The sequence below is a fragment of the Dromiciops gliroides genome, chromosome 3 (genome assembly GCF_019393635.1).
Source record: "Dromiciops gliroides isolate mDroGli1 chromosome 3, mDroGli1.pri, whole genome shotgun sequence".
NCBI classification, from domain to species: domain Eukaryota; kingdom Metazoa; phylum Chordata; class Mammalia; order Microbiotheria; family Microbiotheriidae; genus Dromiciops; species Dromiciops gliroides.
The window spans coordinates 334,528,417-334,551,876 of NC_057863.1; the positions used below are offsets into that span (position 1 = coordinate 334,528,417).

The 23,460-nt window shown below is 45.4% G+C and overlaps 1 protein-coding gene across 6 annotated transcripts in view; it reads right to left on the minus strand.

Annotated features, from left to right (window-relative positions):
* Window positions 1–3,937: 3,937 nt before the first annotated feature.
* The window catches only part of SEMA5B (semaphorin 5B), a 198,173-nt gene continuing 178,650 nt past the window's right edge, over window positions 3,938–23,460 (minus strand). For all 6 annotated transcript variants that reach the window (XM_043996519.1, XM_043996518.1, XM_043996520.1 and 3 more), the window contains 11 exons: window positions 16,647–16,764; window positions 16,271–16,452; window positions 13,684–13,827; window positions 12,347–12,494; window positions 10,984–11,209; window positions 10,432–10,650; window positions 9,162–9,332; window positions 8,647–8,796; window positions 8,180–8,224; window positions 7,351–7,562; window positions 3,938–5,123 (listed from right to left, as the gene is read on the minus strand). In XM_043996519.1, the coding sequence (XP_043852454.1) occupies window positions 4,965–5,123; window positions 7,351–7,562; window positions 8,180–8,224; window positions 8,647–8,796; window positions 9,162–9,332; window positions 10,432–10,650; window positions 10,984–11,209; window positions 12,347–12,494; window positions 13,684–13,827; window positions 16,271–16,452; window positions 16,647–16,764 (1,774 nt within the window). In that variant the 3' untranslated portion in view covers window positions 3,938–4,964. The remainder of the gene's footprint in view (window positions 5,124–7,350; window positions 7,563–8,179; window positions 8,225–8,646; window positions 8,797–9,161; window positions 9,333–10,431; window positions 10,651–10,983; window positions 11,210–12,346; window positions 12,495–13,683; window positions 13,828–16,270; window positions 16,453–16,646; window positions 16,765–23,460) is intronic.

Here is a 23,460-nt window from a genome sequence, read left to right on the forward strand (position 1 = left end):
TGCCCTTCATCCCCCAGCCAGAGCCTTGTACTGAGGCCATTGTAGTTCAGTAGAGGGAACAAGCACTGAGTTTTGAGTCAAAGAATTGGATGCCATTACTGGATCTGCCCACTTTCTAAACTGTCTGACCTTGGACAACTCAATCTCTCCGAAGCTCTTTCCTCATCTTGGGGAATGGTCATTATTATTATAACTACTAATAACAACTAACATCTACAATATGCAAAGTACTTTGCATACATGAATTCATTTGGTCCTCACACTGGCCACGGCTTCATCACCTAACTCATAGAGTTTCTGAGAAGTGTGCATAAGGGAGTAATACTTTGTAAACTAGAAAGTCAGTTTACAGCCTTATTAGGCACTTATGGTGTTCTGGCTAATGCTAAATCCCAGGGATATAAAGAAAGGCAAAAATGATCTATGCTTTCTAGGATCTTACATCCATTAGGATGTAGGGGGAGATGGCATGTAAATAATTAGATATATAGATATATGTAGTGAGTAGATGGAAGGTAACCTGAGCAGCTGGAGGGAGTGGAGGAAGAAACTGGGAAAGTTCACCTACAAAAAGTGGACATTGAGATGAGTGTTCAAGGAAGTCTGGAAATCAAGAGGTGTAGTGAAGGGGGCCACCCATGGAGGGGAGGAGGCCTGACATGGAGGGGAGGGGACTGAGGCAGAGTGGTGGGGGACCCTGTGGAAGGAAGGGAGTTAAGGGGAAGGGGAGGAGGACCCAATGGAGGGGGAGAGAGTATTCCAGAAACTAGGGACTTGCCAGTGCAAAGGCATGGAAATGGGGACTTGTGTTAGCAAATAGAACCAATGTAGCAAGATTGTAGAGTGTAGAGGGAAGAAATTATAACAAAACTGTAAAGGTGGGAAGGGGTCAAGTTATGAAGTGTATTGAATTCCAAATATAGGAGTTTATATTTTGATCCTGGTGGGAATAGGAAATCATTGGAGCTGGTCTTAGGGGGATGGGGAGAGGGGAGACGAACAATGGTTACACTTAGGCTTTAGAAAAATTACCTTGGCAACTGGGTGGAGGGAGGATAGTTTATAATGGGAAAAGACTTGAGATTGAGACCAATCAGGAGTCTATTGCAGCTGTTCAGGGAAGAAGTGGAGAAAAGGAAATATATATATGTGTGTGTGTGTGTGTGTGTGTGTGTGTAGTGAAGGTAGAAATGACAAGATTTGGCAATGAATTAGATGTGTGGAGGTAAATATCAGAAGGAAGATATTTTAAGGGGAAGTGGACTAGATGATTCTAAAGACCTTCAGTTCTGAGACCCAGTGATTCTATTAATCTTTGTTGTTTAGTTGTTTTTCAGTTATGTCTGACTCTTCTTGACCCAATATGGGGTTTTCTTGGCAAAGATACTGGAGGGGTTTGCCATTTCCTTCTCCAGCTCATTTAGCATCCAGGGCTATCAACAGTCATCTTCGTGTGTGTGTGTGTGTGTGTGTGTGTGTGTGTGTGTGTGTGTGTGTGTGTGTGTGTGTGTGTGGCAATTGGGGTTAAGTGACTTGCCCAGGGTCACACAGCTAGTACGTGTAAAGTGTCTGAGGCCAGATTTGAACTCAGGTCCTCCTGAATCCAGGGCTGGGGCTTTATCCACTGCACCACCTAGCTGCCCCCAATCACCAGTTATCTTGACCTATGTCTTACCACTGGACTCCGATGACTCTGGAGGAGAGAATGAGGCTAATGACTTTGCACAGCTCTGCCTCACTCAAATCCAGTTCACTTGCAAGTCAAGACCTCACCCTCCTGGTGTCACTGGTCCTCTTTGAGAAGGAAGGACGATCTACAGCTGTAGCAGATGAGGAAACTGAGGCAAACAGGGTTAAGTGATTTTCCCAGGGTAACACAGCTAGTAACTGTAGGAGACCAAATTTGAACTCAGGTCCTCCTGACTCCAGGGGCAGTGCTCTATCCACTGTGGCACCCTAAGTAATTTTTATTTCATAAACCAGTCCAGGCACTGCTTAGATCCTCCTACTCTCTTGGGTCGTCCCATCCATCTTATTTCGGATATCCCAGCCCTCTTTTCCTTGTGCTTTGAGCAAATCCTGAAATGTGGGAAGAACCAAAAATAGATTCCTGTCCTCATTTTATAACTAAAGAAACTGAAGCTTCAGGAATGGCATGACTTGTTCTCTCCCTCTCTCTCTCTCTCTTTCTCTCTCTCTCCACACACACACACACACTCTCTCTCTCTCTCTCAGGTCCCTTCTGACTCAAAGATTCCATGCTGCTATGTAATGAGTCTATCCTTGTTTATTTCATGCATCTCCCCCATTAAACTAGAAGCTTTCCAAGGGTCTTCTAACTCTAAGATTCTATTTCCCATTTGATGGGGTACCCCATAGGTAGCTCAAACTAAATACATCTAAAACAAAGTGTATTAACTTTCCCCCTAAACATCTCTATTTCTATAGAGGGCACCACCACCATTCTCCTCACCCAGGTTTGCAATCTCCAGGTCATCCTTGGCTCCTCACTTTTACTTGCTCCACATACATAACCAATGAGTTGCCACATCTTATTGTTTCTACCTCCAATTCAATGGGTCTCCCCACTCCAATCTATCCTCAACACAGCTACTAAAAATGACTTTCATAAAAAGCAGGTCTGACAATGTCTCCCCCACTACTCAAACTCTAGTTGCTGTGCAGTTGCCTCTAGAGTCAAACATAAACTTCCTATCTGGCAGACAAAGCTCATCAAAAGTTGCCTCCCCAAACCAAAAATTTAAAAAAAAGTTGCCTCCCATCCTAACCTACAGCGAGGTGCTACACAGGAGAGTCAGGAAGATCCGAATTCAAATTTTGCTTTGGACACTAGCTGTGTGACCCTGAGTCAAAGAATTGGATTTAAATTACTGGACCTCTCCCAAATTCAGTGTCCTCATCTGTAACATGGGAATCATAATAGCATTTACCTCCCAAGGTTGTTGTGAGGACTGAAGGAGATAACACGCTGTAGAGCACTCTCCTATCTTCTTTTTTTTTTTCTTTTTTGGTGAGGCAATTGGGGTTAAGTGACTTGCCCAGGGTCACACAGCTAGTAAGTGTTAAGTGTCTGAGGCCGGATTTGAACTCAGGTCCTCCTGAATCCAGGGGCCGGTGCTCTATCCACTGTGCCACCTAACTGCACCACTCTCCTATCTTCTTACACATTACTCCCTTTCACACTCTCTCTGTTGCTGTTGTTCAGTCGTTTTCAGTCCTATCCAACTCTTTGTGACTCCGTTTGGGTTTTTCTTGGCAAAGATCTCTGGAGCGGTGTGGCATTTCCTTCTCCAGCTCATTTTACAGATGAGAAAACTGAGACAAATAGAGTTAAGTGACTTGCCCAGAGACACACACATAAGTGTTTGAGGTCGGATTAGAACTCAGGGAGATGGGTCTTCCTGGCTCTAAGACTGGTGCTCTATCTAATGCACTACCTAGCTGCCCTGATCCACTCTCAACAGTCCAGTAAAACTAGTTTTATTTCTGTCCCTCACACATGATTTACCATCTTCTGTCTCTGTGACTTCGCAGAGACTACCCCCGCCCAGCCCCCTAGCTTGGAATATACTCCTTCCTCACTTCCATGTCTTGGGATGCCTGATGTCTTTCCACACTGTTCTTGTGTCACTCTTCCCTCTAAGTGGCTAAATGTGTCCCCAACCCCTGTTTTGTGTGCTCTGTCTGTATTTCTGCATGTGGTTTTTTTTTTGTTTTTTGTATCCCTCGAACCTAGCACATCCTGGCACACAGCAGGGACTTAATTAATGTTTATTGATTGACTAGCGACTGTCAGAAACAGAGCTCCAGTTGTTCAGAGGCTGATGTCTATTATGACACACTACTGGGCTGGAAAATGAAGTGCCCACGCACCCGCCCCCCCCAACACACACACACTAATGACACCCAAAGAAAATTATATTTATAGGCTGGATATAATGTTTAATTAACAAAGCTACAGCCTGTCACTGTCATCGCTGTAGCAGGTTCATCGTGTGTATTTTGAAAGGATGTAGAATAGGCTGAGATGCCCAGGACTCAGCCTGAAACTCTGATGAGCAGCAACTGGAAGATGTTCCCCAGAGAGGCCTCAGCATCTTGTCTGGTCAAGGCCTGGAGCCTTCCTCTCTCCTTCTGCATCACCATCTTCCCACACTAGGAGAAGACAAGAGAAAGGCAAGACCAAGGCCTGGGCAGGACCTGGGCACCAGGCTCTCTCCCAGAGGGTGGATCAGCTCTTGGGAAGGCCTTGTCTTCACTGATGTTCAGAAAAACTGCTGATCCGGTGAGATGAGTGTCCATGGGCAGAGGCCGATAGCTGATCTCATAAGCACAGGCTTGACCTTGGGTTATGGTCCCCCCTTGGCCCAGCTGTAGGCTGAGAAACCTAAATTATTTGGGGCCATTGGATACATATATACTTATATTTATTTTTTTTTTCATTTCCTTTCCAAAGTGGAACTAGTTGTGGGGTGGGGGCTGTTTCCTGATGTAGTGAAATATGGATAGGATATAGCCCATTCTTTTCAGTCCTGGCTGGAGGAAGAGTCATTTCAGAGAAAATCGAGGTGGCCCACCCTCTTCCCATTTACAACTCCCCAAATTCCTCACATCCTTAGTGGGTCCCTTGTCCAGCATGCGGCTGGGTGGTAGTGAGTAGGTAAGGAGGGGAAGGGGAACAGCTGCAAAACCTCTGGACCGAGCTGGGAGGTCACAACCCTGTGCCAGCCAAAATGCTGACCCTCTCCCCCCAGGGTCGCCTCCAACCAGAGAACTCTAGTTTCAGAATCCTTCCCCTCCCCACTGAGGGAGTGTTCCAAGGGCCCTGAGGGGGGAGTGCGGGTGGCCAAGAAGAAAGCCATATTAATTGTACTGTCCACCCCCGTGAGGAGCCCAGGATGGCGAGGTACCCGAAGGCCCATCCCCCTGGAGGGGTGGTGTCATCAGCTGTTGGGGAAGCATCGTTGTCCTGGGGAGGCATCCGGTCGGAAGCTGTGTTTGCCCAGGGAGCTGGGGTAGTAAGTTGTCGTATACACGTTGGTCTGCTGCAGCGGGTAGAAGTTGGCCCTGTCATCAGGGATCAAGTTGTTTTTATTCAGTGTCTACCGGAGAAGGAAAGAGAGACAGCGATCAGCTGAGACCGGGGAGGTGTGGACAGCAAAGGAATGAGATGAGGAATGGGGAATAAGGGGCACAAGGAGCCGAGACAAGGAGGGAGGGTCTTAGGGAGCAAAAGAGGTCAACACAGGCCTGGGGGGAATGAGGCTGGAGGGGAGGAACGGAGACAGGGGTGAGAAGGAAGGGGCAAGACAATGGAGAATAGGTGCAAAGCAGGAGAGAGAGGATTGCGCTGGAAGGGGAAGCAGGATAGGGGAAGAAGAAGGCAGAGGAGATGGACTGAGGAACTAACTGAGCCTGATGTGCGGTGAGAGAGAGGGCTGGAGGGACGGAAATACAGAATGAGAGGGTGGATATGCGGCAGAGGCAGGTACTTTCTTCACCTCCTCTGGGAATGCACTCCTTCCTTCCCCCTCTGTCTTTGCTGTTGAAATCTCTTCCAGCACCTTCCCTAAGCCCCCAACCCACACCCACATCCAGCCTAGCCAAAACGATCCCGCCCTCCTTTGAACTCCTATAACGCTCTCTACCTCTTTTGTGTGTGTGTGTGTGTGTGTGTGTGTGTGTGTGTGTGTGTGAGACAATTGGGATTAAGTGACTTGCCCAGGGTCACACAGATAGTTAGTGTCAAGTGTCTGAGGTCGGATTTGAACTCAGGTCCTCCTGAATCCACTGCAACACCTAGCTGCCCCCTCTACCTCTTATAAGAGTTCACATTCAGTGTGTCCCAGTTACAAAGTACTTTCCATCCCTTTATCAGGTGAGTAGTGTGAATAATTTTAGCCCATTTCACAGATGAGGAAACTGAGACCCAAATGGGGGCTTCACCTAAGGGAAATGCAGCTGATAAGTGCTGAGGCTGGGATTTGAACCCAGGTCTTACGTGTCTAAGTTGAGCACTTTTCCCACTTCTATTTCGTTTATTCATGTATAAGCTCCTTGAAGCTGAGGACTGTTTCTGGCTTTGTATCCCCAGTACCTCGTGCAAGCCCCAGCAGCCAACCTTTTCCTTTCCCCAGTGGTTGACCCCTGAGCCAGGGGGGACACCTCCAGCCTTTGAGCGATAGGGCACGTGGGGGCTGCTGGTCTATAGACTCCTGACCTCCACTTCCTCAGCCATGGGTTCACCAGAAGAAACCTTGTTATGCCTGTACCTTCTAGAATCCAGAAGATGGGCCTTTTAGCTGGGACTTAAAGGAATCCAGGAGGTGGAGGTCTGGACTCTGGATAGCAGGTATGATCCCCTTTTTAATGCTCTCTAGAGTGATGGGGCCAATATCAGCAGAACCAATCCTAAAACCTTATGCAGCTGTCCAATCCACGGCAGCAATAGACAGTGCAAGTAAAGCACAGGGACTTAAACAACCAATTATCAGGAAAAACTGAGGTGGGCAGGAGCAGCTAGGTGGCACAGTGGATAGAGCACTGGTCCTGGATTCAGGAGGACCTGAGATCAAATCCAGCCTCAGACACTTACACTTACTAGCTGTGTGACCTTGGGCAAGTCACTTAACCCTCATTGCCCTGCAAAAAAATAAAATAAAATAACCTGCTTTTATTTAAAAAAAAAACTGAGGTGGGCAAGCAGGCAGACTTGGCACACAGCCATAGACCCTAGCTAGACTATGCAGAAAGGGGAAGGCATCCTCCTTTCTCCATTCCTGATCTGGCACCTTGTACACCATGTCTCTACAGTCCCCTCAACTGTAAAATGGGGAATCAGGTGACAATATTTGTAAAGCTCTTAGAACAATCCCTGGCACATTTGCTGTTGGTTCCTTCCTTCCTACATCTATCAACTGCACCCCATTGTGCACGTCTGTGTCTGTGAAAACTTGTGAATGTGTGTCTGACCTTTCATCTATGATTCTGGGTGGGCATAACTCTCTTACCACACTCTGCCCCCCATTCATAGAGCTCAAAGGGACCTCTGTGATCATCTACTCCAACTTCTTTTTTTTTTAACCAACGAGGAAACTGAGGTTCAGAGAAGATACCTTTGAACCTCAGAGTCCCAAGATCATATAGGTTATCATAGCCAAGCTGGGATCTGAATAAAGGTCTTCTGCTGACCAAACTATCCCTCTTTCCACTCTGCCATAATTCTCTCGAAGGAGGCAACCTGTCTTGTCAAACATAGACCAAAATAGGCATCCTCTCCTTCACTCTTTGTTGCCCAACTCAAAGAGGAATAGGAGAGACTCTTCCCACCTTGAACTCCATGGGTGTGTACTTCTCATTCTTGGGGGTGCCCCCACTCCCACTCTTATAGTTCAGGTGGTTAGGGGTGGTGGGGTGGACAAGTGTGGACTCCTGGGTCTGCCGCTGGCAACGTTGACAGGACAGGTAAACAGCAAAGGTCAGGAGGCCTGAGCCCAGGAAGCAGGAAACACCAGTAGCCACCAAATGGATAAGGCTGAATCCTGTATGGGGAAGAAAGAAGCAGGGAACGTGTGGGGAGTAATAGAGAAGGAGGTAGCAGAGGACCCCTAAGTTCCTCCTGAAGGGCTTTCAAGGATAGGGAAGGGCAAAGTGCAAGGGGAAAAAGGGTGAGGAGCAAACTAGATATAGGGAAGGGGTGGCCTACAGATGATCAAGGGAAGCTGTGGAGTCTCATTAGTGTGAGGGCATGGGGGGGGCAGGAAGTCTCTTTGATAGGACAATAGAGTTTAGGGATTGGGTCAGATGAAGAATTTTCTTCATGCTCCCAAACATGATGGCTGCCTCCAAGTGGGGGAGGGGGGTGAGCTCATCATGGTCAGGAGGGACACACTGACCTCTCACCCCTTCCCACCATAACCCCTGTCAGAGGAGTGATTCCGACCAGGAATGCCAGGCTTGGTAGGAACACAATGTCAAACCTTACTCCACTTATTCCACTTACTCCATCAAGTCTTCATGGTCTGGGGTAGAAGGCTCCAGATTTGGAAAGTAGAGGAAGGTCTGATATTGGGAAGGGGGCAAGTTTAACGGGAGTTGTCTTCTAGCAAGCTCGACCTATGTTGGATGGTTATTGCTACAGTGTTGATGTCATTATTACCTCCACAGCTGGTAGCGTCATCGATGCTGGAAGCAGGCAGGATCACTACAGGAACAAAAATGGAAGGGAACTGGAGGTGAGGAGTGACTGGGCACTGGGGAAATGGCCGTGGGAGAATCCCTGGGGATCATTGTAGGTGTCTACTGAACTAGGGGCTTGTGGTTCAGGGCAGGGGAGCCCCCCTACTGCTCTGGGAAGAATCGGCCCATTCTGCGGAGGCCCATGGCATATCTGATGGGGATACAGGTGACTGGATTTCTCCCGCTCCTCCCTCCCCATTCTCTTGGATGGAGCTGTTCGAGGTTTAGGGGAGCTTCTCTCTTGACATTCCCCCACCTCCCAACCTGACCCCATGCCACAGGGCTCACAGAGTAAATAATTTCCAGGAGGAAAGATGATCCCAGTGGGGAGGAATCCGGGGTCCCAGGAGTGGGGTAAAAGGGCTACGGGTGTCTGGGCATCTGTACCAGGGATCTCACTGTATGGGCAGGTTCGGGTCTGGCTGCCATTGCCAAGACAGGGGGTGGTCTCGGGGTCCAGTTCCTCGCATTGACGGTTCCGGCTCTGGGTTCCATCCTCACCACATACACTCCACTCGGCCCACAATGACCAGCCACCTAGGGGCAAAGCCCGGGTCACACTGCCTTTTGTCCATTCTGACCTCCAACCCAGATTCGTTCCTCGTTCTCTACCCCCCCCAACACCACTGCCCATCCCTCATCATTATGTGCCGTGACTTGTAATTTTTTCAAACGCCATTTTTGTTTTTTTTTTGTCTGTATCCCCAGCATCAGAATAGTAGCACCTAATAGGCACTTAATACATTCTGGCTGAATGAAGGCAGAAATTAACAAAGGAATGAATAAAAGTTCTAGGCGATGCAAAACATCTCCTTGTTATGAGCAGGGACTCAGATGTAGTTTGCCCACATTGACTTTTCTTTATCATCCCTCCATCTTCCTATAGCCCCAACGGTTACTACCTGGGCAAGACTGGGTGGCACAAAGTGCTTCTTCCGTATGCAACCCAATGCAGATATCTTCACCGGGGGAGGGGGCAGGACTGGTGCACGAACGTGTCCGCTGGTAGTGACCTCCCCCACAGGAGGCTGAGCACGAGGACCATGGGGTCCAACACGACCAAGCACCTCGTACTGCAAGTCGAGAGAGGACAAATGCTGGGAGGAAGGAACTTAGATATAGAGAAGAGTCTAAAATACTCAGGATTAGCAGCATGCATCAGAGATTTATAAGTAGAATGGACACTTTAGAGGTCATCTAATTCAACTTCTTCATTTTACAGATGGGGAAACTGAGGCTCAGAGAGACTACATGGATTCGTCTGAAGTCATGCAGATCCTACAAGACAAGATCCTTTGACTCTACTCTTTTAATGCCTTTCCCCACTTTATCATGCTCCCCACACCCCCTCCCCTTTTATCCATTCTGTGATCCCTTTTAGATGACCACTCCTCCCACCTCTTTGGCCCCAAGAAAAATGGCCCCATGTTGAAACCTAGGCTACAAAAATGCCCTGATGTCCCTAATTAATAATAGGGTGTAGATGGGGGAAATGGCAGCTGAAGACCTTGCCTTACATGTCACTAAAAATAACATGAAGCCATGCATTGAGAGCTCCCTCCTCTCCCCTTCTCATCATCCTCTGACATCAGCCCTCTCCATCTTCTCCTTTATTCCAGTCTCTGATGAAGAGGTGGCTCTTCTCCTTGCCAAGGCCACCCCGCCCAGGTACCCTTGATCTCCTTCCCTCCTGTTTAATAGGTAGCCCCCACTACCATCCTACTCTCTCTAATCTTCAATCTTGCCTCACTCTAGGGGCTGCTTCCTTGCTGCCTACAAACGTGCCCATGTGACCCTCATTTCTCACCTCCACACCTCTGCACTGGCTTGTCCCCCATACCCAGAGTGTTTTCCATGATCACCTCCACCTCTTGTCATCTCTGACTTCCTTCAAGACTCAGCTCAAAAGCCACTTTGTCAGGCCTTCCCAATCCCTCGAGGTACCTGACCCTTCTCTGATATTACCTTGTTTCCACCCTGTAGGTATATTATAAGTGTTGTAAATAAGTACTTATGTAAGTGCCCTGAGGGCAGGGACTAGTTTTGTGGTTTTGCTTTTCTTTGTAATCCCAGCAGGGTGCCTGGCACAGAGTAAGTGTTGATCAATAGGTCGATTATGGCTTGCAGGGAAGGGAAGCCAATGGACATTGTCTAGGAGAGAGAAAGGATTACCTGGGCAGGGCTGGGGGTTGCAGTCTTGATACTCAGTGACATCCCCTACACAGGGCAGGCCCCCGTTTCGGGGTTCTGGGTTGGTGCAGGTTCTCTTCCGAGTCCGGAAACCTAATTCACAGTCTCGAGAACAGGATGACCAAGGTCCCCAGGCTGCCCAGCCACCACTCACCACATGGGGGGCATTATTTCCACTGCGAAGGAGATCCTCCACTAGGGCTGGGGGGAAAGAGGACAAGTCACAAAGAGAGGGGGCTTTGCCTGACCAGAATTCCTCACCACCATCACACACCCTGCCCCCTTCCCAATCTAACCTGAGATGAGGGATCAGGTCATTAACTTGCCTTGTGACCTTGAATAAATCACTTCTCTGGTCTCAGTTTTCTCTATACAATATGGCTCCTGACAGTCTGTAACTCATTCCCAACTACACCTCCCTGGCCTGCCACCCTGAAATTATAATCTGTCTGACCCCTGATCCCTAGAGAGAGAGGGGCTTAGGGAAGGGGGGGCATGTGGGGAGCCCTAGTCTAGAGCAGAAGAGGGCTGCACCATCAGTGTCGCAGGCTCCAGAGCCGTCTGCAGGGCAGGAGCGGGTCTCTGTCCTCTTCCTCCCAAACTGAAGGCCGTGAGGGTCAGGGAGCGGGGCCCGGCACGTGAATCGGAATCGCTGCTCCTGGCGGGCCCCTCCCTGGGTCACATTCACAGGGAGCCATGGTGTCCAGGGGGTGTTCCTTCGTACCTCTGGGCAGCTCTCAGGGTTACACGTCTTGTACTCCTGCCCCAGGACGAGAAGAAGGGACAGACACTGTTATGTGGGAACCACCACCTCTTAAAACATGGACCAGGAGGCAGATAGGTGGCGCAGTGGATAAAGCACCGGCCCTGGATTCAGGAGGACCTGAGTTCAAATCCAGCCTCAGACACTTGACATGTACTAGCTGTGTAACCCTGGGCAAGTCACCTAACCCTCATCACCTCAAAAAAACAAAACAAAAAACAAAAACAACAAAAAACAACAACAACAACAAAAAAACCCCACCATGGACCAAGAGTCAGGAGGACCAAGCTCTACTCCAAGCTCTGCTGAAGACTAGCTATACATGACCTTGAGCAAAGTATTCCCCCTGCCTCAGATTTCAAACTTCTCATCTGTGAAATAATGGGACCTTTTATCAAATGACTAATGAAAAACATGAAAAATTCAGAGAAACTTCAGAGGACTTGGATGATTCAGAGAGAAGGAAGCAAAACCTGGGAGAATAATTTCCACAGTGTCTTCCCCTAAATGTGAAGGAAAAACAATTAAAAACTTCAGAAACCCAATCAATGCAATATCCATTGATGACTTCAGAGTGTACCCATGGTGCACTTGGTAGAGAGGTGGTAGGCTACAGGCAAGGATTGAGGCATATACTTTCACACATGGCCAATGTATGGATTTATTTTGCTCGGTTTTACTGAGGATTCTATTGCCCAGGAAAGAGGGGAAGGGTGGGAGGGCTAGAGCTTGGTTGGAATATGGAGTAGGAGGAGCGATTCACTTGGAAGTGAGAGTAAAGAACATTAATAAAACTTAAGAAGGGGGGGGGCGGTAAGCTAGGTGGCACAGTGGATAAAGCACTGGCCTTGGATTCAGGAGGACCTGAGTTCAAATCCAGCTTCAGACACTTGACATTTACTAGCTGTGTGACCCTGGGCAAGTCACTTAACCCTTATTGCCCTGCCCCCCCCAAAAAAAAAAGAAAAGAAAGGGGGGGGAGGTTTAAGAGAGAGAGAGAGAGAGAGAGTAGATGATTCCTAAGGTCCTGTCCAGCCCTGATAGTTTGCACTAGATGTCATTCCTGAGTCTCACGACTTGCCTCTTTCCCAGTCTATCCACCCCCCCCCCCGCCCCCGCCCACCCCCGACTTACCACACTACAGCCTGGGCAGGAATTCCCATTTTCACAGGTTCGGTGCCTGGAGTGGACTCCGCCCCCACAGTTGCTGCTGCATTTGCTCCAGGAGCCCCAGGTAGCCCAGAAGATGGGGACAGGGCAGGGGCTATTCTCATTGCAGAACCTGAGGAGAGGTTTAGACAGAGAAATAGAACTTCCAACAAGGGATGACCCATGAGGCTTAGACAGCAGGAGTGAGAGTAACAAAAGGCTAAAGAAACTATTCAAAGTCAGATAGGAAATAGCAGTTCCTGCAGAGCCTTGGAACCTGGAGGCAGGAAGATCAGAGTTCAAATCCAGCTTTAGATACTTTCTATTTGTGTGACCCTATGCAAATCACTCAACCTCTGTCTGTGTCAGATTCCTCAATTGAAAAAATAAGATAATAAATAATAACATCTATCTCCCAGGGATGTTGTGAGGATTGGATGAGGTTAATATTTTTTTTTAAATCTTAATAGTATTTTTTCCAGTTACATGTAAAGTTTTCAACATTCATTTTTATAAGATTTTAAGTTCCAATTTTTTCTCTCTCCCTCCTTCCCTTCCCTCCCCCCCTCCCTAAGACAGCAAGCAATCTGATATAGGTTATATATGTACAATCACATTAAACATATTTCTGCATTAGTCATATTGTGAAAAAAGAATCAGAGGGGCAGCTAGGTGGCACAGTGATAGAGCACTGGCCTTGGATTCGGGAGGAGCTGAGTTCAAATTTGGCCTCAGACATTTGACCTTACTAGCTGTGTGACCCTGGGCAAGTCATTTAACCCCAATTGCCTCACCAAAAAAAACAAATTGGAATCCAAAAGTATTAATAAAAATATTTATAAAAAAAGAATCAGAACAAAAGGGAAAATGAGGTTAATTTTTGTAGAGCACTTAGCATGGTTCCTGGCAAATGACAGGCATTTAAACAATTCCTTCCTTTCTTCCCTCCCTCTTTTCTTCCTTCCTTTCTTCTTTTCTTCCCTCTTTCCTTCCTTTCCCCCTTCCTCCTTTCCTTCATTTCCTCCTTTTCCCTTCCTCCTTCTCTCCCTTCCTTCCTTCTCTTCCTTCTTTCCTTCTTTCCTCCCTCCCTCCCTTCCTTCTTCCCTTCCCTTTTCTTCTTTCCTTCTTTCCTTGCTCACTCTCTTCCTTCCTCCCTTCTTCCTCCCTCCCCACCCCCTTCCTCTCACCCTCCCACTCTCCCTTCCTTCCTTCCTTGGACCTGGACACTTCCACCAATGCCAGAACTCCCTGCCCAGAACCCCTGTGCAGCTTTGCAGCCTCTGCTTGAACCTTAAGCTCCATCCCCTCACCCCATCACTCACCGCTCCTCCCGGCTCTTGCCCACACAGATTCGGCCCCCGTGTCGGGGGGCGGGGTTGCTGCAGCTCCGCTGACGGACCTGGAAGCCAATCCCACAAGAGGTGCTGCACAGAGCCCAAGAGGACCATGGGGTCCATGCCCCATTTCTGGTGGAGACAAAAGGACACATCTCAGTCATCAAATCCTATCCACAGACATTGTGGATAAGCTGCTTGAGAGTGGAGATTGTTTAATTGCTTGTATCCCCAGTGCCTAGCACAGTGCCTGGTAAACAGCAGGAACCTAATAAATGTTTGTCAGTGAATCAAATGACCTTTTAGCCCTACTTTTTCTCTGGGAACACACAAGTGAAAGGTGGCCATCACATCTAAAAATGGGGCAGCTGCCACTCCTAGTTGGTCTCCTATATCCCCCATCCTTATATGTAAGGCCCCAATTCCTAATTATCTTCTTCAAAGGGCTCTCCATCTATTGTTTTGTTTAATTTTTGCAGGGCAATGAGGGTTAAGTGACTTGCCCAGGGTCACAAAGCTAGTAAAGTGTCAAGTGTCTGAAGCCAGATTTGAACTCAGGTCCTCCTGAATCCAGGGCCGGTGCTTTATCCATTGTGCCACCTAGCTGCCCCCTGGGCTCTCCCATCTATTAATCAATCCTTAAGCATTTATTATGCCCCTACTGTATGGCAAGCACTGTGCTAAGCAGCGGGTAAACGAAGAGAGGTAAAGACAGTCCCTGCCCTCAAGAAACAAACATTCTAACAGGGGAGACAATAATTACTTGTTCTCATCCCCTGGAATGAGGGCAGCTTGAACTCCCCTATGCAACCAGGCAAATTCTCCCTACCCACCTCCCCTTGAAGCCACCTCACCCACTCTGACCCTTCTTATAGGGACCCTTCCGACTCCCTTGCGCTCAGTTTTGTCCCACGCTCCTTTGATCCTTGTTCTACAATCCCCTTCCCTCCCCACAATACCACCCTACACCCTGGTCTGATCTTTGCAGCTCCAAATCAGCATGGTGCCATAGAGCCTCTGTCTGGCAGCTACCATTGGAATTCTGCTGATTCACTGATTCATTCAGCAACAATTTTTCATGCATTTTGACCCGTTTGTCTTGTATGTGTGTGTGGGGGGGGGAGGGGTCTGTCTTTCCCACTCAACTGGTAGCTATAAGGACAATGACTGTATGTTCCCTATAAAGTTAGGTGACCATGCCTCTCTCATCAGACATTCCATATCTAGTTCATCCCTCTTCCTCTTGGATAGGTGTGGCTTATGGAACCTAACTAGGGTGCACCTTCAGGATTTGAAAGTCAGAAAATAGTCTGCTCTAAAACTGAAGCTAATAAACATTAAGAAGAAAGAAATGAGATGAGCTCCAAAGAAATCTTTCCCAGAAATAGCCACCCAAAGATAACGTATAAACACAACGGATGCCACTAGGGTATCTCTCAAATTTCATTGAAAAGGCAATTAGTGCAAGAGAAACTGTGATACACTTAATAGGGAGACAGATGCCCATTCTGAGGTCAATGCTTCAGTGGGAGAATTTGGTGACTGATTCAAGGGTACAGAAAAAGGAGACCTGGACAGTTAAATCTGCCTGTGTATTTCCTGTCCTGTCCAGGGAAGAAGCTGTTCTGACGTCAGGAGACCCATCCCAGTTTTGTTTTGTTTTGTTTTTTAGTGAGGCAATTGGGGTTAAGTGACTTGCCCAGGGTCACAGAGCTAGTGTTAAGTGTTTGAGGCTGGATTTGAACTCAGGTACTCCTGACTCCAGGGCTGGTGCTCTATCCACTGCGCCACCTAGCTGCCCCCCATCCCAGTTTTTTAGACAGAATTATCTCTTATGGTGGAAAAGAGCGATTCATCAGGAAAGCCTGAAAAGGTACCCACTTAAAGAAGATTCAACTTAGCTTCCTCAAGCAATTTTATGCTTTCTAGGAAGCAACAGGACACAAGGGGAAAAATCACTGGCTCTAGAGTCAGGTAATCCGGATAAGCCTTTGAGACTTACTAGTTGTGTGGTCATAGGCTAGCCACTGAATCTCTCTGTCTCAGTTTTCTCATCTATAAAATGGGGACAATTTATGGTATAAGAACTGACACAAAGCGATGGAGGTAGCCCACTGTAGAAATCTTTCTTTTGGCTAGAAAACTCTCTGTAAACCTTAAACTGCGATATAAATGTGAGTTCTTATTTTAATTCGAGTCTCCTGAGTAGAGTGGTCAGTGCCCGCCGGTCCTTGTTCTTAGACTAGGCGTAAACACCATCCCAGTAAATCAAGAAATTGCATTTTGGTTGATCAGCTAGTCTTTTGGGAGTGAATCTAGAGTGAATCAATTCCAAGAACCACTTCGCCTCTGCATAAACTGATCAAACCGAGCAGCAGCAATGCTGTGGACCAGACCCCGGACCTGGGGGGGGGGGGCAGCCCGCTGGCTTTTCTCATCACCAACTTCCATTAGGACGCCCGGCTGTCCTTCCCTTCTTTCAGCCCAGTGCGCTCCTCCCCATTTCTCTGAGCCGCTCCCCAGCCTAGGAGTCCTGGGGCAGCTTCCATGGAGAAGACTCGTGTCTCCCACACACCTGGAGCAGTTGGCAACATGGATGGTAGGTCCAGGGCAGGCCCGCCCCCCACAGCGGGGCCGGGGGGAGTCACAGGCTCGGGCTCGGCACTGGCAGGAGCCCGAATTATCTCCGTCCACGTGCTCACAGGGTTGCCATGGAGACCATGGTCCAAAGCCACCATCCCATGTCAGGTTTCGCACCTACAAAGACACCTTGGGACTCAGGACCGTGTGCTAAGTAGGGAAGAAGGGAGGTTGAGGGGGAAGGGAGGAAGGGAGGGTCGAGGTACAGGTCCAGAGTGATGACTCAGGCACTTGGGTCAGCTCATGAAGGTCATGTATTTGGGTTGGGATGGGGAGAAGTGAGGTCACAGGGAGGGAGGGAGGCTCCTCACTGGACAAGTTGTGATATTCTGAATCCAGAGGCTCATGTTGGCACTGTCTTCCAGGGTGCTGCAGCGTTGTTGCTTCCCATCCCAGCCACAGTACGGGTCCCGGGCCCCCAGGCATTCCCTGAAGGACAAGAACCCCAAGACACAGTCCTTCACCAAATCATGTCTCTCACCACCCCCTGCCCCCAGCCCTAGACATCCCCCACTGACCCATATCCCTATAGAAAATAGGCATATAATACATAAAATTGAAAAAAAATTTGCACAAACAAAATCAATGTAGTTAAAATTAGAAAAGAAATAGGCAACTAGGTGGTACAATGCTGGCCTTAGTGTCAGGAAGACCTGAGTTCAAATCCAGCATTAGACACTTAATACCTGTGTGATATTAAATGTTATTTAAACCTCTGTTTGCCTCAGTTTCCACATCTGTAAAAAGGGGATAATAATTGTAGCTACCTCTCAGGGTTGTTGTGAGGAACAAATGAGATAATATTTATAAAGTGCTTAGCATGATACCTGGCACATGGTTGGCCCTATATAAATGCTAGCTATTATTTTTTATTATTAACTGTGGGGAAAAAACTTTGCAATAAGTTCCTCTGATAAAGGCCTAATATCCAAGATATATAAGGAACTGATTCAAATATATAGGAATAACAGCTATTCCCTAATACATAAAGGGTTGGAGGATATGAACTGACTGTTCTCAAAGGAAGAAGTTTAGCCATACAAAAAAATCCTCCAGACCACTAATAATTAGAGAAATGCACATTAAAACAATTCTGAGAGGCTCCACCAAACACCCATCAACAGAGATAACAAAAAAGAAAAATAGCATTTGTTAAAGTGGCAAAGCAATGTATCAGGTTAGTCATTCTAGAAAGCAACTTGGAACCAAATCCAGAAAGACACTAAACTGTGCGTGCACTTTGACCCAGAGATCCCACTACTAGGTTTATACCCCCAAAGAAATAAAAGAAAGAAGAAAAGGACCCATATGCCCAAAAATATTTAAAGCAACTCTTTTTTTTCCTAGTGCCAAAGGACTAGAAACTAAACAAGTGCTTGTCACTGGGGAATGGCTGAACAAGTTATGGTATGTGATGTAATGGATTACTATTGTGTCATAAGAAATGATGAAGGGGACAAACTATTTCAGAGGAACCTGGAAGAGATGGATGAACTGATGCAGAGTAAGGTGAGCAAAACCAGGGAGACAATCTATACAGTAGCAACAACATTTTAAGCGAAATCAACTTTGAAAGATTTAAGAACTCTGATCAACACAATGATCGATCATGATTCTAGATGACCAATGAGGAGGCAGCACCCATCTCCTGAGAGAGTGTAGATAAACTCAACATGCAGAATGATACATAAGTTTTAGACAAAGTCATCATGTGCATTTGTTTTGCTTGACTATGTATATTGGTTACAAGGGCTTTATTTTTCTTTTCTTTTTTCATTTTGGGGGAGGGGTCAGGAGAAAGGGGTCTAAAACAGTGTTGCCTAAAAAAACCCCAAGCCCCCCCAAAATCCAAACCCAACAAACAGAAAAGAGTGAAGCATTTTTTCCCTCTGTGGGGCAATGAAGGTTAAGTGAAGTATTTTTTTTAATGCACAGAAGAGAGCAGAAGGTTAGAAGGAAATAAAGACAATCAGGGCAGTTTTGAAAATGCTGAATTATGCACTTTAAAAAAAAGCTATATAGAGAGACTTGTGGTTTCACATATAAAATTTTCTTTCTGTTCTACTTTACATTTCCTTTTAGTATTGTCTTTTTGGTATTTGTTAAGTTTGAAATTTTAAAATAACATTTCATGATGAGCAGGAAGAGTTCAGAGAAACCTGGAGGGTCTTACGTGAGCTGATGATGAGTGAGATGAGCAGAACCAGAAGAACATTGTACACAGTATCATCAACATTGAGTGTTGACCTACTGTGATGGACTATATTCTTTTCACCAATGCAATGGTACAGAAGAGTTCCAGGGAACTCATGATAGAAGAGGATCTCCAAATCCAAGAAAAAAAAAGAAAGAAAGAACTGTGGAGTATAGATGCTGATTGAACCATATTATTTCTTTTGTTTTGGGTGCTGTTGGTTTTTTTTTCTATTTTGAGGTTTTGCATCACTGCTCTGATTCTTTCTCTTGTAACAGGATTAATGCAGAAATAGGATTAATGTCATTATGTGTTTATATATGTGTGTGTATATATATATGTATATGTATAGAGATATATAGATATAACCTATATCAGATTACCTGCTGTCTAGGGGAGGGGGGAGGGAGGGGAGGGAGGGGAGGGAGGGAGAAAAATCTGAAATTGTAAAGCATGTATAAACAAAAGTTGAGAACTATCTTTACATGTAACAGAAAAGTAAAATACCTCATACATTAAAAAAAAAGAAGATAAAAAAAAATAATAACATTTCATAAAAATTGCTAGATGGCCCCACACATATCTAGGTGCCTACCCCACCTACCACTGAGCCAAATGCTTTTCAATTAGAGCCACCAGGAAAGAAGACAGTGTTCTATGAAACAGAAAGATCACCGGACATCCCAACTAGAAGCAACTGCCTTCTGCCCTGAAATATGGCATTACCCTGAATTATGTCCCTGAGCTTTGTCCTGCATCACCAGTTACTTATAACTGGATGTCACAGTGACTTCTCAAACTCAGCACATCCAGAACTGAACTCATCATTGTTTCCTCCAAACCTTTCTCTCCTCCAAGCTTCCTATTTCTGCCCTTTTCCAGTATCCTGGGTTCATAGCCTTAGTATTACCTTCAACTCTTCAACTTTCCTCATTCTGCATAAATTCTATCTTCATGATATCTCTCATATCTGACCCCTTCTCTCTTCTCACACATCTACCATCCTTTATGTCTTATCTAGATTGTTACAATAGCCTCTTAATTGGTCTCCTTGCTTCAAATTTCTCATCATCTTACACTATGCTGTCAAAGTAATTTTGCTTAAGTACAGCTCTGGATCATGCTGCTCCCCTACTCATTCAATTTCATTGGCTCACTATTGCTTCTTTTTTTAAATTTTTAAAATTTTTAAATTTTTTGGTGGGGCAATGAGGGTTAAGTGACTTGCCCAGGGTCACACAGCTAGAAAGTGTCATGGGTCTGAGGCCGGATTTGAACTCAGGTCCTGAGTTTAAAAATAATTTATTTTGAATTTAATTTTGAAATTAATTTTATTCATTTATATTTTGAAAAAGATGAAAAAGGGACATTTAAATGTACACAGTACAATATAAGATTATTCAATATAAAACCATAAATTTCCATTTCACACTTTACCTTTTTTAAAAACTATATAACAAATACTACACATCATCTTCAAAGTTATCCTACTTTTCTGTACTTCCTTCTAAGTTTTCCTGTTCTTTGTTGTGTACTTTTTATGTTTTTCCTCCCCATTGTTTCTAAGATTAAAAAATAATAATAATAAACCCTGCTTAGCCCTTCTCAACCTGGCCCCAGCCTACCTTTCCAGTCTTGCTGGAATGTTAGTTGGTCCAAGTGTAGTCCCACCACCCCCATCATCTGATCCAATTAAACTGACACATAAGACTCCATCTCCTAGCTCCATGATTTTGCACTGGTCACCCCACATGCCTGAAATGCACTCCCTTCTCACCTCTGTCTCACAGAGTCTTTCTCTTCCTTTAAGACTCAATTGAGGGGGCAGCTATGTGGCACAGTGGATAGAGCACCAGCCTTGGATTCAGGAGGACCTGAGTTCAAATCCAGTCACAGACACTTAACACTTACTAGTTGTGTAACTCTGGGCAAGTCACTTAACCCCAATTGCCTCACCCAAAAACCCCAACAAAACAAAAAACCAAAAAACAGACTCAATTGAAAAAAAAAGAATTTAAAGACTGTTGTGCTGTAAGAAACGATGAGCAGGCAGATTTCAGAGAAACCTGGAAGGACTTACATGAACTGATGCTGAGTGAGATGAGCAGAACCAAGAGAACATTGTACACAGTATCAACAACATTGTATGATGATCAACTGTGATAGACTTAGCTCTTCTTAGCAATACAATGGTCCAAGAAAATTCCAAAGGACTCATGATGGAAAATGCTCTCCACATCCAGAAAAAAGAACTGTGAAATCTAGATGCATATTGAACCATCTGGTTTCCAATATTTTTGTTTTTGTTTTTTCTTTTCTGAGGTTTTACCCTTTTATTCTTATTCTTCTTTCACAACATGACTAATGCAGAAATATGTTTAATGTTATTGTACATATATAACATATTAGATTGTTTGCTGTCTTGGGGAGGGGGAGAGAATGGAGGGAGGGAGAAAAAATGGAACTAGAAATCTTATAAAAACAAATGTGGAAAACTATCTCTACATGTAACTATAAAATAATAAAATACTTTTATGATAAAAAGACTCAATTCAAGGGATATCTAGGTGGCACAGTGGTTGGAGTATTGGCCCTGGAGTCAGGAGAATCTGAGTTCAAATCTGACCTCAGATACTTACTAGCTGTGGTACCTTGGGCAAGTCACTTAACCTTAATTGCCTCCAAAAAAAAAAATAGACTCAATTCAAGCACAATCTTTGGCACTGAGCCTTTCTTGATAATTGTAAGATACTATTATCTTCTCCCCCTAATTCCTTCATATTTCACTGCTATGTATTTTCTGCATTTATTCACTTTATATTTCTTTTGTATGCCTTTGTCTTCCCATTAGAATGAAAACTCATTGAAAGTAAGGATTATTTAATTCTTTGTATTTGTATTCCCAGCACCTAACATAGTACTGGTATGTAGTAGGTGCTTAATAAATGCTTGGCCATGGATTATTTTGTCCATGTCACACAACTAATAAATATCTCAGCTAGGATTAGAATCTAGGTCTTCCTAACTGCAGGTCTAGCTCTCCTTCCACATACTTCCCCCCCAAGTCATATCCTGGTACTTTTTTCTTGGTCTCCTTTTCCACTGCAGTTTCTTTATTATATATATATATATATATATATATATATATATATATATATATATATATATTTACTTTTTGAAAAAGAAAATAAATTTTCACCTTATGGGCTTCAGCCAGGAGAGAGACACTGTCTACAGAAATGGATTAAATCAAGATTTATGGCCCATAACCATGCACAGCAAGAAAAGGAGAGACTACAGATCCAGGGGAATGAGGAAGAATCCTTCCCTGTCCTCAAGCTATTCCCTGCTAATCTCTATGAAGAAACTTGAAGCTCAGGCACCTGGGCCTTCAGTACTATCCCCAGACCCTCAAAACAAGCTGCGCTGGGGCGGGTGGGTATGGGGAAGGATGCTACTGACACCTCATTGGAAGGGAGGCCAGTGATGCAGGAGGATTGTGACAGGAAGATAACCAATGACAGGCTTTGAGATCAGGTATTAGATAATAGATTTAAAGCTAGAAGGGACCTTTAGAGGCCAAGTCCAGACTCTTCATTTTACAGGTGAGGAAACTGAGGGCCAGAGAGTTGAAGTGCTTTGTTCGTGGTCACACAACTAGTAAGTGTAGAATTTGAATCCAGATCAGCCAGACTCCAAGTCCAGGACTCTGTCCACTACAGTAACTTCCTGGTGATGAGGGGTATAACCAGGGCTACACTGGAGTCAGCTTGAATGAACTAGAGAGAGCCATTTGTTAAAAGTTCAGTGTGAGCATTTATACCCCAGAAATCTGCAAACACTACAAATGAGGGTTGGATTTGTTGTCTTATTGATTGCCTAGACTTATGGAGGTGTAATGGTCCCCACAGAGGTAATGGAGAAAATTAATAATTTATAATGATTTATTAATAATCAACATTAATAATCACGATCAATATAATGTATCTAGACATATTATTATATAACATCAGTAACATTATTATGTAATATGTAAAGCAATGAATATTAATGAATAATTTGAAAGTTAATAATGCAAACTAAACTTAAAAGTGTGTTATGTATACATTTTTCTGCCTTGGAGGGCTGATTGTTAAACACTTTACTAGCACACCCTTGGGTAGAGGGATGCTGCTGTGGTCCTCAGCCTTGCCACTCTGAATCCCTATCTGTAGCCCTTACTACCTCAAGGAGACATAGGACCATTGCTCCATGGGCCCTGTGGAATCTAGTATATGGGTTTGCAATCAGCTGTCCTGAGTTAGAATTCTGACTCTACCCCTAACAGTTGCATCCCTTAATTAAAATGTAAAATGAAAGGGTTGTGCTAGATGACTTCCAAGATTCCTTCTCACTATATGTCTATGACCCCACGGTACAAAAGCCTTTGAAATGCTGCTGTTTGTACACTCATGGGTCACATGTAGCCATGACTCTGGACTTTTTTTTTTTTGAAGGACAATGAGGGTTAAGTGACTTGCCCAGGGTCACACAGCTAGTATGTGTCAAGTGTCTGAGGTCAGATTTGTACTCAGGTCCTCCTGAATCCAGAGCTGGTGCCTTATACACAGCGCCACCTAGCTGCCCCCAACTCTGGACTTTTAACATTGCTGTGGTAGTTTCTTTCTCTCCTGTGAGATGTAGAATCATGGTTTTAGAGCTGGAAGAGAACTAGAGGGGGCATCTTATAGCTGAAGAACTAAGTCCTGGAAGTGACATGACTTACCCCAGAATCACATACTTGTAGGAAGTAGGAGACACGGGCTTTGAACCCAGATCCCCTCACTTCCCAACCCTGTGCTGTTTCCACTGTCCCATGCACGTAGAGTAACAACATCTCTGTTTCCTGATCACTCACTGGCCGCTTCCTGCGTCTTGGCATGAGACGTGTG